The sequence below is a fragment of the Anoplophora glabripennis genome, unplaced genomic scaffold (genome assembly GCF_000390285.2).
Source record: "Anoplophora glabripennis isolate ALB-LARVAE unplaced genomic scaffold, Agla_2.0 scaffold756, whole genome shotgun sequence".
NCBI classification, from domain to species: Eukaryota; Metazoa; Arthropoda; class Insecta; order Coleoptera; family Cerambycidae; genus Anoplophora; species Anoplophora glabripennis.
Genome location: NW_019416846.1, coordinates 191,185 through 208,926, shown reverse-complemented (window position 1 = coordinate 208,926; position 17,742 = coordinate 191,185). Strand labels below are relative to the sequence as shown.

Below are 17,742 nucleotides of genomic sequence, written 5' to 3'. Positions count from 1 at the left end.
GCAACTACTAAAATAGAGATTAAGAACAGTGAGTAATAATGTAATTTCTATCACAGAACTTACAAAATTGCATCCAACATTTTCTTTGACGAGAGATGGGCGCGAGTGTCATTTCATTTCTTTAGAACTAAATTAACTTAATTATTTTCTCGTTATTTAACCTGTTCACATGATTTATGGATTTTAAATAAAGGGTACAAATCTTCGCGAGGATAATACGATATATTTGCTATACATAATAATTATATTTTGCATAGTTTATACACAATACATTTTTGAACGCGTACACATCTCTACCAAAATTTGACCTATTCTTCGGGTTAAAGACACACATTGTCCGCTCTCTACCTATTATGAATTCTCTTCGAAACACGGGTGAATTTCGAACAAAAAGCGCTTCTTACCTCCGAGGAACTTTAAGTTTTATTTTAACGGTTTTGCTTCTATTAGTTATTTCCACGTACAAGGAACCAATCAGGGGGTGGATCAACAATTTTTATGGTGCCACGGGTGTATTCTACGGTTCAGGTGTGGGCCTGCTAAGGGTCCTCTACTGCGACGAGGAGTCCGTCGCTAATATCGTGCCAGTTGACATGTGCGTCAATGGTCTGATAGCTTCCGCTTGGGATGTGGGACAAAGGTTCGACAAAGCCAAAGAGGAGGGTGGAGAGTATGAAATGCCAGTTTATAATTACGAGAGCACCAACGATAAGGTACGAAAAAGTCGATTATAAACTCACACTAATTGTAAGTAACAGAACAAATAATTTATTTGCAACTAAGTGACAATGTACACCCTCTACATGTTAGTGCTGAGACTGGCATTGGATTACACCCGCAAAATCTAGGCAACACTAACATAATTCGTCGGTAGAACCACCGGACATATACCGGTGATTCTACTGACGAATGATCTCAGCTTATAATACTTCTTCGTTTCAGCCAATCAATTGGAAAAACTTTATGGACATATCGAGTAAATACGGTTTACAGTTCCCACCAGTTGGTTGCATATGGGTGTTTTTTTTATATCTGGTAAAGTCATACTTCAGGTACATAGTACTGGTGATCTTCTTGCATTTTATACCTTGTATGCTTGTGGACGCCATGCTGTTCTTTAGGGGGAAGAAGATGAGGTAAAAGATTTAATTATTATTAAAATATAATGACGTCGCAAAGCGGTGTTGCCGGTTTTAAATTTTTTCGACTCTATATGTTATGGACCAGGTGATTAATGCGGGCATTATTAATAATGTGCGAGCATTATGAATAATGTCTAGCTCTATCGGGCTAAGTGATTAATTACTATCTAAACTTCATTATTTATCACATTGCACGGTCATTATTATATTGCTACGTGACAATTGGGCAATTTGATAAAAAAGCTAAATTTGACACTTTGCGGGGAGAGAAGCACGCGTGGCACGCTTTGACCAATCAGAAAGTGCTGAAAACTATCAGATGCTAATTACGCCAAATAATGAGTCTGATTGCTTAAACTTTAGTTTATTTTATGTTTTATAATAATATGTCAAAACTTCTATAAAACAAAGATATGTTGTGGATTGTTTGTTTTAAATTTTATATGTTTTGTGTTACCTATATTTTTAATATGAGTTTCCTTATGTTTTAAATGCAGAAACTAGTGGATTCTTAATGTAGAAGTCCTTGCTAATTAATCCAAATAATGAGTCTGATTATTTAAATTGTTTAACATTTAATCAATTTCAATAAAACATAGAGCGTCCTATTAAAAAAAAATGTCGGTAATGTTATAGGTCCGTCAAACATGCTCAAAAAAATAGAAAATATTGCTGAAAAGCGACAATTTCTATTTACTAATTGACCTGTATCAGCGATTTTTTAAAATCAGAACTGGAAAAAACTATGAATTTTGTTGCATCAGTTTGAGACACACACCATACCAAAAGGTCATTTTTTAAAATCAAATATAAATGCACTATTGTAGATAAAGTAATGTGCACAATATAAAGTAATAATGCACACACTACTACACACATAAAAATAATTGTTTAATTCAATGCAGTAAAATTTAAACTAAACAAATAATATCTTCCCATATCCGCAATGCAAACATGTATTTGAACGAAGAATATTATTTCTTTAAAATATTTATTTCAATTAAATAATAAACGCTTCACATGAAAAATATTTATGTATTGAAATAATGTAGTACATATTGTTGACTCAAATTTTTCATTGGTTTAGAGAAAACATTTGTAATTTTATTTTAAAAATACTATAAAATTAATATAACATTACATTTGTTCTAACAAAACAAAATATATGTTTGAAAGAAAATTATTGTTTTTTAAATATAAATAAATGGTTTTATTTGATATGAGACTATAACTTTCCTGAATTAAATAAAATAGTTCTTTGGAATAAAAATTTGGAACTTTTTTAGGAAAGATAGGGTAAGGTTAAAATAAAAGTATGAGTATGTTTGAATGGAATGTATTTTTTCTTAAATAAACGTATACACAAAACATTACAAATATAAGAAATAATTTTAAGAATTAATGTTCCTTAGCTGTTTATGTATAAAATAACATTCACAAAAATATAAATAATTTTTCCGAGACAGTGTGAAATACGGTAGGTTTAACTGTTCCTAAAGTTTTAATGTCTACCGTTACAAAATTTTCAGAGATCTTCACAGAATAAGCACTATGATGCAAATCATAATTTAAGGTAATTAATAAATAGAAATGAAAACAAATTATTGTATTGTTGTCTTCATTAATAATGATGTTTTCTATTATACCGAAAGAAGGATTAGGATACCTAATAAAACACAAGACTTGATTTTGTAAAAAATACCATTAATTTTTAACCATGGCACGCAAAAACTTGAAGATGAAATTTCTGAATTAGATGGAAGGATAACGTCTCCTTTTATTAAATTTTGAATTGGTCCATGTTCAAACGTGTCTATTAGTCCTTTTGTGATAAAATTCTATACGATAATTTAAGCTGCGTCCGCATACAAAGTGAAAAATGTACATTTTTTCTACATGTAATAAGGGTAGCTAAATATTTTAAATCTTTATGTTTTACTTCGTATCTAATGGAGCTAACATGTATTACAGGTCCAATTTTCTTTATTATATTTGGGTAGTGAAGCAAAAAATTAAATTTAGGCTTTAAATTTTCTTTAAATAGTTTTAAACACATTAGGTGATGGTCTTCAATAAGACATTTTAAAAAATCAATGGATTCATCATTAAAGATAGACAAAAATAACATTTCGGTTATTTCTAATAAAATTAAGTATAGTATCCATGTTTTATCATTTTCTGGAACTAAATCTCTAATAATTAAATGAAAATTTAAAACTAAGGAAAGCATGAAGATGACAGTAATATAACCGTTTCTAATTTGTTCATGCATACTTAATGTTTGGAGGAATGTTTTTATTTATACATATAAGAGTTATACTTAATTCGAGCATTTAGTAATGTAGCTTAATGTAAAATAGTTATTAGTTAATAAATTGTTAATAATTTTCGCCATTTCATAACGATGGATTCCTTCGAAAAGGTTATGCATTAAATCACAACTAATATTTTTATATATGTGAAAGTCATCCAGTTCAATGAAAATGCAATTTTCCTTAACACCATAATCAGAAGCAGTTAAATGTTCTAAGTAGTCTTGTTCTTGTCTAAGACTACATTACACACTCCTACGATGTATTACACAGTACAGTACACCACAGACTATACACCATACACACTCACACTACACTGCAAGTTATAAAACACATACGAGACGAGTAACTGCATGTGGTAGAAGTTAAAAGTCTAAATGCCTTTGGCTGTCGCTGAAAGTTAATCCACGCTTTTCGCCGTAGTTTTAAAAATATGATAGTTTTGAATTAAAACAATATACTAAAATCAACTATACCACATCTTTAAATGCAGTTTATCTGAAAATTTAACGATATGATAGTTTTATGTCAATAAATTCTATTATTCCTTTGATAAAATAAGTGTTTTAATTTGGACTTATGATTTATTTGTTTTAAATAAGTTCATTTAAATTAAAATAACCAAAATGTAGATGCAACCTTAAAACATGATTGTTTTAAAGAAATTGATTTGTTTTACTTTATAATTTACTATGTTTTAATACATTATATCATATGTTTAAATTGAGGATGTATCTTTGATTCTAATACATTTTCTAAACATAAAATAGAATTGTTCCAAATACATGAGTAATACTGAAATAAAGATATATGATCAAATTAAATAAATATTTCTTCATAAGAAACAATTGCTTTTAAAGAAATTTGTAGTTTATTATTAAAGATACCTTTTTATGTGTGTATGTTTCTTGATCTGCAGGATGATGAAGGCATATAAAAAAATTCACACCTTCTCGTCATTAATGGCGTACTTTTGTGTAAGGAGTTTTAAGTTTCATTCCGCAAACGTCCATAAGATGTTAGATGGAATGACGAAGAAGGACAGAGGAGTATTCTTTTGCGACCTTAGAGAACTGGACTGGGACGAATTTTTCCAAACTTACGGTATCGGAGCTCGGGTCTATCTGGCTAAAGATCCTTTAGACACCATTCCAAAGGGAAGGAAATTCTACAGAAGGTAAAAAAATATCACAAATGATCTTTGACAAACATATTGACCTGTAAAAAATATATACTCGTATATAAAACTAAAAAACTACTACACTTCATTTTTGTATAGTTTGTATGCAAAATTCTTATATGTACCTATTTATTTCTATATCTGTTATACAGGGTGTAACTTTGAAAGGGAGTAATTGCAACATGTGAACTGAGTTTTTCTTTAACCCTTTTATTAGTAATTTTCATTCCCCGCCGCTGGACAAGCTAGTGTAACCTCAAACAACAGCGCACGCTAGCTGCGAACGCATATATGTCTTTCTAACAAATCACTGAAAGTTTACAATAAGTGGTTTTACTTCGACTGACATTGTTGCTACTTCCGGAGTACCTCAGGGTTCAGTTCTTGGCCCGCTATTATTCAGTATGCTCATAAATGATATTTGTGATCATCTTCTATTTAATGTTCTCTTAAATGCAGATGACTTCAGCTGTTTATCTCATTGTATTTGTTGATGACTGTATCGTGCATCAAAAAGGTTTGTAAACAGTGAATATTGGTGTCGAAATAAACTGTCACTGAACGTATCAAAATGTTGTATTGTGACATACACAAGAAAACTTAGATCCATTGTTTACGAGTAATATAGGTACAGAAAATGTGTCACTCGCGAGTTTAATACACTGGTGTCTTTTTATCACTGTCTTTTGGCTTGACTCGCACACTTATTATTTGTGACTCTCCTGAGGGGAGCCAATTTGGGAACTTTAAGGGCTTGTAGCGTGATACCACCTTAAAATGCCTGGTATGGAAGCTTTAAGAGCTTGCTCAGAGACCCCTGGACGAGCTACGAGAGCTGTGAGATCTCGTAAAATTATTGAGAGAAATTTTTAACTCAGAATTCTTAAAATTGTGAGATTTATTGGAAGCAAAAATTTGAAGCCTACAAAGTACTCGGGTGGACGTTCGGACACATCCAGGCTGTGTCCGGCTGATTTCGAGTAAAATTTAAAAAAAAGCCTGTCGCTTGCGGGCATAATCATCCCTGTATCTCCCTTGGTACATAAATAACTATTTCAGCCTTGTAACCTGATGATGAGGTGTAATTTTGACCTCGAAACTAGTCGTATGTAATCAATATCTACAATAAAGGATTGTGAGAGTTAGAATAAGACTTGTATATTCCCACTGGTAATATGGGCTCATATTTATCTATTTCAAGTTTGTTTGTTTCTTTCAGGTTACAGTGGGCTCACAATACTGTGAAAACCGTCTTAGGACTGTTAGGAGTAACGATACTATGGCTGATCATGTCCGGAATCTACAAACTCATTTTTCTTGGTTAATTAAGTCCGTATTGTTTGCTGTATCTATAAAAAAAATATACGTAATAGTTTCAGCTATACGACCTTTTTTTTATCCTAAGCATCAACAAATATTTAGTTTGCTATAAATATCTAATCAGAAGAACATTATTTGAATTCATTTGGTACAATTTTTTAGAAAAAAATGTCGATTTTATTTGACTGTTTATTAGATCTGCACAATGTATTTATTTAACAGTACTATATGAAGATAGACCTATAATTTTTACTAACTATTTACATAGTTGTACTCCTGTTTGTTATAACAATTATCGCCCACGTGATAAAGCTGTATTTCATGAAATGAAACAGTTTTACCCAAGTTCTCACGATTTATATGTTTCAAGATGATTTGCAGACAATTGTTAGGTTTGTTAGCATCTTTCGTCTTAATTTTATGCAATGACGATCACCACGGCATCTCAAAGAGGGCGCTGCTGTTCCCAAGGGCTACTATTCTCCAGGTGAGTATGTTTCCAGTAAACAGTATTGCTTAATCGCACAAAACAACAAGTTGATCCTAAAAAGTTTAAGACTACTACCATTTACTCCGATTTCAGTTTGCGAATACCCTATTTCAGTTCACAGCTAAGCAACCATCAGAAAATAGAACGAAAACCTGTTTTATACAGGGTGTTTTTTAATAACGTGCTAATATTTAAAGAGGTTATTCTTGGGTCCATTTTAAGAAAGAAACTTCATATGGACATATGTCCTAAAAGTCTTAACTTTTGAACTACAGGGTGCTAAAGTTTTATGAAAAAACATTTTTTTTATGGTAACTTTGGTATTACCCTAGATATATTTTTTTTAAATTTGGTACACGCTTTCTATTCATCAAGATGCATTTAATGATGTACAAACAATTTTATTATTTTTGCCAGTGGCGTCTGTACAGGAATTATATTGAATATTTTTGAAGAAAAATATGTTACGCCGCTGCTTTTTCTTAAAGTAAAAATCATTTTTGAAATCCTCGTTTTTTTATATGATATTTGTTCCTTCGTCCGAGATACAGAACGTACTATTACTGTTATATATTGTTTTTTAGTTTAACTACGGACTTTCAGTGCCTCTAGTTCTTCCAAGACGTTCCATCCTGATCAGTGTAGTGGCCCAGGCTAATTATAACCTCCCATACAACATTTCAAACTTCACTCCGATGACAGTAGCTGCCAGAGACGAAAGTTTCCTAGACATCACCAGGAGAAAGTTCTACAAATACATAATCGAGTATTTAGACAGGTAATTGATTTTTTCACAAGTGTAGCCCTGGATTGGGAATTCACCCTGTATATCAATCGAAATGTTATCCGTTTCAGTTTTGGTTTAGATGGAGAGGAGTGTCTATTAAGGTCGATTTGTGAGGTAGCAGAAGTACCGATGCATACGAAAGATGCAGAAAATTTGCTTGAAAGAATCCTCCATTTTGTCTTCACGTAAGTAAATAAATCCGGACGAATTAAACCAAACACATACCTGTTTCAAAAATCGGGCCTACATCGAATTTTATGGGCTTAAAATTAAGTAAGAAATATACAGAATAGAAGCCTAAATTTGTGTATTTTAGAGGTCGAGTGTCATATTGTTTATAACAAAAGAAAACATAATAATTGCTCTTTTTTCACTTTTTCGCTTATATCTCCGTAAACAAGTCTCTAATCGACATGAGGTATATTTATCGATTTTGTTCCTGAGGAAATTTGCTACAAGAACAGGCTTTTCGAAAGCTCGCAATTTTTTTTTTACATTGCAAAATTAGCGGTGAAAAAAAAATGTGCAAAATTTTCAGCATTAAATAAAAACAACGAATTTGACTGAAATTGGATGAAACTACAGGAAAAGATAACTGCTGAGGTGCTCAACAAATACCCGCAATCCTTTGTAGGTTCCCCCTCCACTGACTCACAGTCATCTTGTATCGAAGTCATTATTTGGAGCATTCTCAGAGATGCTGTTACAACGCTATCGTCCTCAAAAATTTCACATAGAAACTTTAGCTCTTTATCTTCGAAATGGCACTTATTAGAAGTCTTAATTGTTATAAACAAAGTAGCTGTGATTTTTTAAAGAAAAGTGTCTAACTTTGCCCCAAATTAAGTTAGAGCAACTTTTTTTTTTAAATTTGTATAAAAATACCAGCTTTACGAATATAGAAAAATAATCTCTCTAAATACAGGGTGTCTCATAATTAGCTGCCAACCCTGAACAGGCCGATTCTATGATCAAAACTAAGTAAAAAAGTTCATATGAACATGGGTCCGGAAATGCTTCCTAAGGGCACAGGGACCCATTGAAGAGGGAGGAATGGAAATCATTTTTTTGCAATATCTCTCAATCGCGTTGTGATAAATGAATTAAATTTGGTATACACAGCTAAATTTTGATGAGCAATTTGATGGACTAATCCATTTATTTCCACAAGGTCCATTGGGGTGGGTACGGGGGGGCCCTTGGTACTTTGCGTGTGTAACTTTTTCATCTTTGACTTTTTAACAAATTGGACAGCAAATTCCGTTTTCCCGAACTGTTTTACGTTAAAAAGGTACTCTTGTTTCAAATCGTTATCTTTAACGGTTTCTGAGAAAATCGCTCTTGAATTAATCCCACTTTGGTCAATTTCATAGTAATTTAAACAAAAAAAATTTTTTTGTTTAAATTTAATCTAATTTTAATAAAAAAATAATAATAAAAAATTAAATTAAATAAAAATTAATCCTTTAAATGGAAAAGAGAGGAAAGGAAAATTATTATTATTATTTTTTGTTTAAATTACTATGAAATTGACCAAAGTGGGATTAATTCAAGAGCGATTTTCTCAGAAACCGTTAAAGATAACGATTTGAAACAAGAGTACCTTTTTAACGTAAAACAGTTCGGGAAAACGGAATTTGCTGTCCAATTTGTTAAAAAGTCAAAGATGAAAAAGTTACACACGCAAAGTACCAAGGGCCCCCCCGTACCCACCCCAATGGACCTTGTGGAAATAAATGGATTAGTCCATCAAATTGCTCATCAAAATTTAGCTGTGTATACCAAATTTCATTCAGTTATCACAACGCGATTGAGAGATATTGCAAAAAAATGATTTCCATTCCTTCCTCTTCAATGGGTCCCTGTGCCCTTAGGAAGCATTTCCGGATCCATGTTCATATGAATTTTTTTACTTAGTTTTGATCATAGAATCGGCCTGTTCAGGGTTGGCAGCTAATTATGTGACCCCCTGTATAATAGCAACAAATTTATTCTAATTGTTTATCAGACAAAAATGACAGTGTTTTGTGGTACGTTTTAGCAGTGGTAAAAAACAATTTTTTTGCAGTAAAATAATTTCTTCCAATAAAAGATGTCTCTCTCTTTCATATGACACCCGCAGAATTAAAATATCTTGGTAATTTTGCGTGTCAAGTTATTGCAAAAATAATGCCTCTGGGATAAACGTTTAAAATTTTGCAAAAACTATTGGATGAATCGGTCTGAAATTTTAATCACATATTAAGGACTATAAAAGCCAGCTATTTATGCAATATCAAAGTCGAAGGTTGACTTTTGCAAAACTTATTGTTTATTTAGTAATAATCGAATTTTGACAGTATTTTGCAATTTCCCGAGCAACAAATTATCGTATCGGATTTTAAAAACCGCCATTTTAAAGGTTTTTTTATTCCCTACAAGTTGGTTATATTCACATTATAATAAAAATTATCGTTTTTTTCTGGTAGGCAAAAAAGTGATATTTTGGGTTATTTTAGACCTTTTATTGTTAATTATTAAAAAACCTCACCTGATGGTGTTTTGCACATATTATACTAAAATTCACCCAAATTTTATGAAAAACTTTACAGATCCTTGGCTACTCAACAGTCACGGCATTTTCCTCATATTCCTAGGCTAAAAATCGATGTCGATTAGAGTCTTAGTTTCGGAGATATAAGCGAAAAACTGAAAAAAGAACAATTTTTTTTTCTTTTGTTATAAACAATATGACGCTCGACCCCTACAAATACACAAATTTAGGCTTCTATTCTTAATTTTAAGCCCATAAAATTCGATTGAAAAAAAAACTAATTCGCCCAGACTAAAAAGGAAGGGTAGAGATTAACACTCAGGTGTTTTAGGCCTTCCCTGGAAATGTACAGTGAAAGTGGTAACTTGACAGGGAGTAGTTTTGTTGACAGGCTGTTGCAAGCTGAGGAAATAGGAACAAATGAGGGACAATGCTCTGAAGAATATTCGGAATGTTTTTTTTCACTTGTAGATATTTTAACCAATAAATATATCATTTATAAATAGATTGGATTTTTTTTATATTCATTATTTGGTGGAATTTAAAAATAATCGTTCACAATTTTCATCAGTTCCTAGAAAAGTTAAAAAGATGCTCCTCAGGTTCATTTCTCAGAATTTCCAAGGCAAGACTCAGTAATATGTATACGCTAAAAACAAAACAATTTACCTACGCGCGAATTTGGAGAAGAACAATATAAGCTTGAATTAAATCTATATCGTTTGCAGGATTTTAAGTCGTACTTACGTGACCCTAATCTGTACTGCTCACATGATCTATCAGAAGAGACCTAACATCACATTCGAAAGACAAATCTCAAATGTGGGTGAAGTGTGGTAAAATTATTGTAATATATTCACTGTTACAATTTACCATCAACCAAATATTTACATACCACTCTAATTCCTACTCACATATTTGCCAAAAGTTTTAACGCTTTTTTCTTACAAAATTTAAACAACCAACAGTTTGCTACGCCAGACCCAAATTGCCACCAAGATGATTACGGCAAAGCATCTAATTTTTTTAAGTATATCCTTGCTGTCGTGCAAGTCTGATCGCCACGCCATTTCGAAAAGGTCTCTACTGTTCCCAAGAAACGGAGTGGTACAGGTGCGTGTTTCTATGTGTCTAATAATAATAAGCCATACCTTCCCTCCCACGCGTCAATATCTGTACTGGTTTTAGTTCACTTACGGGTTAACTGTGCCGTTAGTTCTGCCAAGGAGATCCATCAATTTCAGCGCTTGCGCCCAAAGCAACTACAACATGCCTACCAACATTTCACGGTTGCAACCGATGACGATCCCCGCTAGACAGGACAACAGTTTTTTTACCATCAGCAGGATGAAATTTTACGAATACGTCGTAGAATACTTAGAGAGGTATTGTTAAAGTAAAGGAACAGTGGACCAGAACATTTTTTTTTACAATTTCAGCTTTGGCTTGGAAGGGGAAGAGTGTCTACTACGATCCATATGCGAGATAGCAGAAACTCCAATGCATATAAAAGACGAAGACACCCTGCTCGAAAAAATAGTGCACTTCGTTTTCACGTGAGTAAAAAAAATTGAAATAAAACAGACACGTTTATTTTACTGCTTTATTTTTAGTCCGTCATTGGAAATTCATAGTGAAATCCAGGACTTGACTAAGCAGGAGGATTTAGGACTCATGGACAAACTACTCCTGGCAGAAAAAAATGGAAAAACTGAAGGACAATGCGATGAAACTTATTCCGATTGTTTGGTTTCTATTGTAGACACGTTTTCAACTAAATACATCATATAAACAACTGAGTTTGTTGTTATTTACTAAAACAGTTATACTTAATTCGTGTTAAATTGAAACAGGATGACCAGGTACGTGGTAACAGCTGCAGTCACCTAAAACATACATTAGTTTACATCAATTTATTTTTAAATCATCAAAACTCACCGATGTTATCAAAGACCTGTCGATTTTGAAGAAACCACAGGGCGAAAATTTAATTTTGCAGTAATTCAGTTGCATGGAGAATATTATCAACTAAAACAATACAATTTTGAACAAAATCAACCTTTAAACTCCAAAATACGTACCGAATTTCTAACGTTTTCATCGAAATCTTTGGTTAGTAGTTCGCAAAGCAGCATTGACGTCCTGCGGTGCTAAAAATCGATCAAAATGGATATATTTCCTGATTTTTTTTGTACCTCAGCTAACTACGATGTGTACTATTATGTTTGAATGGCTTTTATACAGTGTGATTCATTAATAATGGGACAGAGCTTAAGGGCATGTTGCTGACCTCAAAATAGAGCGATTAAGCCAAATATGCCTTATCCGAATGTTTCTCCTTTTCGATCTACAGGGTGTTAAAGTTGAAAAAATATTTTCGATTTTTTAAAATATCTTGAGCATCTTTGAACGGATTGTCTTGAAAGTTTGTACACCTATGTTTTCTGAGGTGGCAATTACGGAAATGGTAACTATTTTGCAATCACATCTAGGATGCGCTAGTTGTAGTGTTCCGTCGGAGTAAACATATGTCAAACTTTTTTGTCCTTCAAAAATCTGAATTTCCAATAAGAAATTATTAAACTACGTTCAATTCTAAATAAAAAAGATATACCTGTTAAAAATCGATAAACTTAACCGTTTTCGAAATAAGAACGATTTACTATTTCTTTACAAAATTATTTGTTTGAACGTACGCCTTTAAATAAGATGACTTAAATGAAGTAGGCCGCTGTCAATGAAATGTCATGTATTATTTATGTCAATTCTAAGCAACTTATAAATACTAGACAGTTTAGTTCTTCTTCGTTTGTGATTTTTTTCATTAAAATGCCGCGTCATAATGATTATTCGTTTGTTGAAATGAGAAACATGGTATGTGTGTATGCCCAAGAAAATTATTGTGGTCGTCATGCAGCAGCGAGGTACTTGGAGTTATATCCAAATAACAGACAACCTAACCACAAGCTTTTCAAGACGTTGTACGACAGATTAGGAGAAACGGGATCATTTCGCCCTAAACGAGACGTTGGAAGGCCTAAAGTATTAGCGGCGGAGCAAGAAGAGGATGTTTTAGTGCGAATTGCCGAAAACACGCAAACAAGCACACGCCGAATTTCATCAGCTACTGGTGTAAGTCAGCCTTCCGTCTTCAGAATACTCCACAAAGAAAAATTGTATCCTTACCATTTTCGTCCGGTTCAACAGTTGATGCCACAAGATTCTCCTGGTAGATTTCGGTTCGCACAGTTTCTTCGTCGGCAACAAAATGCTGACCCTACATTTTATAATAAAATATTGTTTACGGACGAAGCTACATTTACCCGGCGCGGTGTATTTAATTGGAGAAATAGCCATTCCTGGGAACTGGAAAATCCTCACTTGCCACGAGAACAACATTTTCAGAATGAATTCTCAATAAATATTTGGTGTGGAATACTTTCCGATAACATTTTGGGACCATTTGTGTTACCCCGTCCACTTAATGGGGAAAATTATTTAAATTTTTTAACAAATGACTTACCACTCGTTCTTGAAAATATTCCCTTAAATTTACGGCAAACCTTTTGGTTTATGCATGATGGTGCTCCCGCACATTACTCCCAACCAGTAAGAGAATATCTTGATATAAATTTTCGAAACCGTTGGATTGGTCGCGGCAGCGAAGTGCCTTGGCCTGCGCGTAGCCCTGATTTAAATCCCCTAGATTTTTATGTATGGGGTAACGTTAAATCTTTAGTTTATAAAGATGTTATACATACTCGAGAAGAGCTGTGGGCAAAAATACAAGAATCTGTTAACATTATCAGAGACCAACAAAGAAGTCTATTCAGTGTCAGACAAAATTTTAACGAGAGAATAAAAAAATGTATTGAAAACAATGGTCGCCACTTTGAGAATCTTTTGTAATTAGACTTAAGCATAATAAAATTTTCAGTTGTTACTGTGTTTGTCTTAATTCGTAATTAAGTCAACTTATTTAAAGGCGTACGTTCAAACAAATTTTGTAAAGAAATAGTAAATCGTTCTTATTTCGAAAACGGTAAAGTTTATCGATTTTTAACAGGTATATCTTTTTTATTTAGAATTGAACGTAGTTTAATTTCTTATTGGAAATTCAGATTTTTGAAGGACAAAAAAGTTTGACATATGTTTACTCCCACGGAACACTACAATTAGCGCATCCTAGATGCGATTGCAAAATAATTACCATTTCCGTAATTACCACCTCAGAAAACATAGGTGTACAAACTTTCAAGACAATCCGTTCAAAGATGCTCAAGACATTTAAAAAAATCGAAAATATTTTTTCAACTTTAACACCCTGTAGATTGAAAAGGAGCAACATTCGGCTTAATCGCTCTATTTTGAAGTCAGCAACATGCCCTTAAGCTCTGTCCCATTATTAATGAATCACCCTGTATATGTTGTTATAAATATGTTATAATGTTGATTATTTGAGTTATTTGGGTTATTTGGGCGCCTTTATAAGATTGTGCTATTTTGAAAATTTTTCTTACTGTTGATGAGATTCAAACTCAGAGTGAGGGTTCCCTTTTTGATCTAATTTGGTTACACTGATTTTTAAATGAAAGATATTTTATATTGACAAATATCGATATATTACAATATTGAGTTATTGGTTGTAGTTTTTATAATTGACAACTTTTATATTTTCTAAAACTAGATAAATAAAGACAAGAAATTTCCCCCCTTATGTCTACTGTTACAGTACAAAGTTATATTTTATACTGTAAACATGTAAGTACTTAACAATGAAATTGTGCTTTTAGTATACATATATGCAGTGAAATTTTAATATTGGAATTATATAGCACTTTTAATTCAAATTTGCAAATTTGGGTTGGCCAGGTGTGTCGACAACTTACGAAATGTAAAAATTATATTTCTGGTTGTCTATCCTACATGGGATCGACTTGAATTGCCTCGTTGATAATCGCAACGCCACGATGATATCCGAAGATGATTTCACCCGGGATCCTTCCAGATGTAAACACTGCACTTATTTTTATCGGGTTGCACTTTTTCACTTTTATTTATTTTTAATTTAAACCAGTTCAAATTTATTGTTTCAATTTTTCTTTGTTCGATAAATTTTCGGACTTGATACTTCAGCAAAAGTGTATTTCGAACTTTTGACAATTGTATCTGTATCTATTGTATTGATTTTTATCGATTGCAATTGTTTATTTTAGGAGCAGACTAGCGATGTTACTACTTCAGGAATATATGAAAGACTGGCTACTCCGAGCCCGGATATTACTTTTATTAACCGTTAAAAACAAATGAATGTTTCCATGGAAATTTTATTTTTGCAAATATTGACTTTTACCATGTTATATGATGCATTTATATTTTAAATTCCTTGAATTTATTTGCATCTTTTGATACCAATTGCATGTTTCTAGGTTAACTCTTTGATCATGACAAAATTTTACTTATTTTTGCAAGTTTTAACTAAATTTCGATATACCTACAGCTTAATTCTCTGCATGTCTGTCCGTTTAAAGTCTTTAGTACTACCTGCCCCTTTTTCACGTTTTACACAATCTTTACTTGTTTTTTGAGAGTAAACGAATAAAAATTTCTAGGTTCCTCGATTCAACGAGAACTTTTAAAGTCTACACAAAAATTTAAACTTTGGTTGGAGTCATACACTCTGCACATATTATTTTGCAGTACTTCTACACTTATACAACAAAAATTTTACAAATTCTAACGGAACAACAAATGTCAACATTTAAATGATACATGAAACTTTTCACAGATACTCAGGTTTAATTCCGCACATAAATTCTGGTCACAGGTATACTATACTTTGTTTATATACCAGGTTTATTGCATGCAACGTTTTTATATGTGAAAAACCTTCATCGTCCGTCGATGATTTGTCAAAATTCTACAATTTTTTTAAATGTGCTCATGCCTGAAACTTTAAATGATGTAACATTGTAAAATGGTTATTTATTATTCTTTCTAACACTGTTGTTATACATGAGTACATTTTAATAGTTTCTTGAATATGCAAATTCAAGTTTTGTCACAATTTTGACAGTATAGATGTTTTATCCTGAATAATTATATCATTTCAAACTTATTCCATTAATAAAATATCCTTCATTTAACTCATTTCTGTAGTCCACACCCTTTTTGTGTCTAATTAGACTATATATTGAAATATTTGTATTTATTTGACATTTTTGTGATTCGATTGCCGAGAATGGAAACTAATTGAGTTTTCAAATCAATAAAACATAACAGTACTTTCTCTTAATAACCAGAAAGCACAACGTACCTCATCTAAACACAGCTGGCACGGTTCCACGATGATGAGTAGCCTTCCAATATGAGCCAAAAGCCAAGCTGCTTGCAGATAGGTGAACATTACATTCCCATTCGGTTTTATTATCTCGGCAAGCAGGAAATACGGGGTGACTATCAAGTGTAGCAGACAACTTAAAGTGATCAACTATGACAAGAACAAAAGTAAGGAAAGGTCGTTTGCTTTCCAAATCCACTTACGTGTATCCCAAAAGCTCCATCATTGTTGAGAACCTGTACAGCGATAGAAATTCTCTCTTGAAATGTTGCCAGGACAGTTATTCTTTCAACTAGAACACAATTAGAGGTGTTCCTACAACCACTTAAACGTCTAAACTTACCTAAGCTCATATTCTCAAAATTCTTCTTCTTGTAACTCTCCTTGCAGACCTCGATGTTTTCCAGAGCACCACCGACCACTACCTGCCTTCCACCAGTTTGTACAGGAATCTTCTTGCGCCTATCCTCTTTCCCTATACTGTGCAAGTATCTATTCAGGGCAGAGATTCTGATCTTAATGAAGAGAACGAGGTGCCAATAGAATATTTCGTGGATCACAACTATCAAGTATAAAACGTAGAAGGTGGTATAGTTCCTGAAAAACGAAGTGGCATCTTTCATTCTTTTAGTCGTTGAGTTTGTCCAGACTACAATGTCGAAAGTAAAAAGTAAAACAGCTACCACAAAAGTCGTTGCCATGAAGAACAGTGAAGATTGTCGGAACTGGCTCTGCTTTGTCAAAGGAATTATGGAATCGGTCTAAAAGTATGAGACTTTCAGTAGTTACAGCATGGATATTGGCAAGGTTGTACCTGGTTTAGATAGTGTAACAGTTTCCACAGCTTCCTCATTTTCTGGGGAATAGTTACGGCGCTAAAAAATACAATTATAATGACGATGGATATGTCGCAAGAAGTGACGTATCTGGCTTTTTGGTCCACCATCCGTACTGAGTGGTTTGTGTCCTTTTCCAGGTCGTTTACTATACCCAAGACGGTAGCTACGGCTAGAATTAAATGTAAACGTAAAACTATAAACACGAGAAAATATATTTACTGAGAAAGATGGTCAGCACGTAGCTGTAGATGCTGTATACCAAAGACATTTTCAGTTTGAAATGGCCGCCGTGTTTGTCATAACGAACTGGGAGGATGCCTAGGAATCTGGCGACCAGAATTATGGGTTGAAGAAGCTCAAAATTCTCTTGAGATATGTTTATGTCCTGCAGATCCATCCTATAGCAGTGAAAATACATTGAAATTTCCAATTTGTTATGGTGACAATTTTTTCAATTTCTTTAATAACTCCATTATTATTTGACCGATTGTAACGAGATTCGATATAGGTAGTTGGATTATTATTGACGTAGAACAAAATAATGTAATCCGTTTGAGTTATAAATTTAAATTTGTATTCTGTACTTTTCATGCGACATATGTTATCCGTAGTATTTTTGCCTGCTGATTACGAATCCGGTGTCAGAATTGAACTATCGCATCACAGGAATTTCCTAACCTCAAAAACCAAATCAAATACAGCAAAAATTCAGGAAAAAGTACAATACAAAAATTTTTTTTCCATATTCAAATGTTCATTTATATGGTTATTATTATTATTAGGAACCCGCCTAACGTGA

At 32.9% G+C, this 17,742-nt stretch overlaps 3 protein-coding genes across 3 annotated transcripts in view; 2 read left to right on the top strand and 1 right to left on the bottom strand.

The window, feature by feature from the left end:
- The window catches only part of LOC108913188 (fatty acyl-CoA reductase wat-like), a 20,365-nt gene extending 14,349 nt beyond the window's left edge, over positions 1 to 6,016 (top strand). Inside the window, exons 5-8 of the mRNA XM_018718688.1 lie at positions 451 to 713; positions 943 to 1,136; positions 4,374 to 4,631; positions 5,854 to 6,016. Coding sequence (XP_018574204.1) covers positions 451 to 713; positions 943 to 1,136; positions 4,374 to 4,631; positions 5,854 to 5,959 — 821 coding nt within the window. The 3' untranslated portion in view covers positions 5,960 to 6,016. The remainder of the gene's footprint in view (positions 1 to 450; positions 714 to 942; positions 1,137 to 4,373; positions 4,632 to 5,853) is intronic.
- Positions 6,017 to 6,324: 308 nt separating this feature from the next.
- On the top strand, positions 6,325 to 11,625 carry LOC108913183. Its single transcript, XM_023455545.1, has 10 exons — positions 6,325 to 6,441; positions 7,029 to 7,222; positions 7,300 to 7,416; positions 10,096 to 10,217; positions 10,336 to 10,399; positions 10,493 to 10,600; positions 10,796 to 10,877; positions 10,953 to 11,149; positions 11,204 to 11,320; positions 11,378 to 11,625. Exons 1-10 carry the CDS (start codon positions 6,325 to 6,327, stop codon positions 11,553 to 11,555), a joined length of 1,296 nt encoding a protein of 431 aa, XP_023311313.1. The 3' UTR covers positions 11,556 to 11,625.
- On the bottom strand, positions 11,578 to 17,340 carry LOC108913182 (gustatory receptor for sugar taste 43a-like). The gene is made up of 8 exons (XM_018718678.1): positions 17,163 to 17,340; positions 16,919 to 17,112; positions 16,448 to 16,865; positions 16,308 to 16,396; positions 16,081 to 16,254; positions 11,846 to 11,914; positions 11,703 to 11,792; positions 11,578 to 11,650 (listed from the first exon to the last, which is right to left on the bottom strand). Exons 1-8 carry the CDS (start codon positions 17,338 to 17,340, stop codon positions 11,594 to 11,596), a joined length of 1,269 nt encoding a protein of 422 aa, XP_018574194.1. The 3' UTR covers positions 11,578 to 11,593.
- Between the last annotated feature and the right edge of the window lie 402 nt (positions 17,341 to 17,742).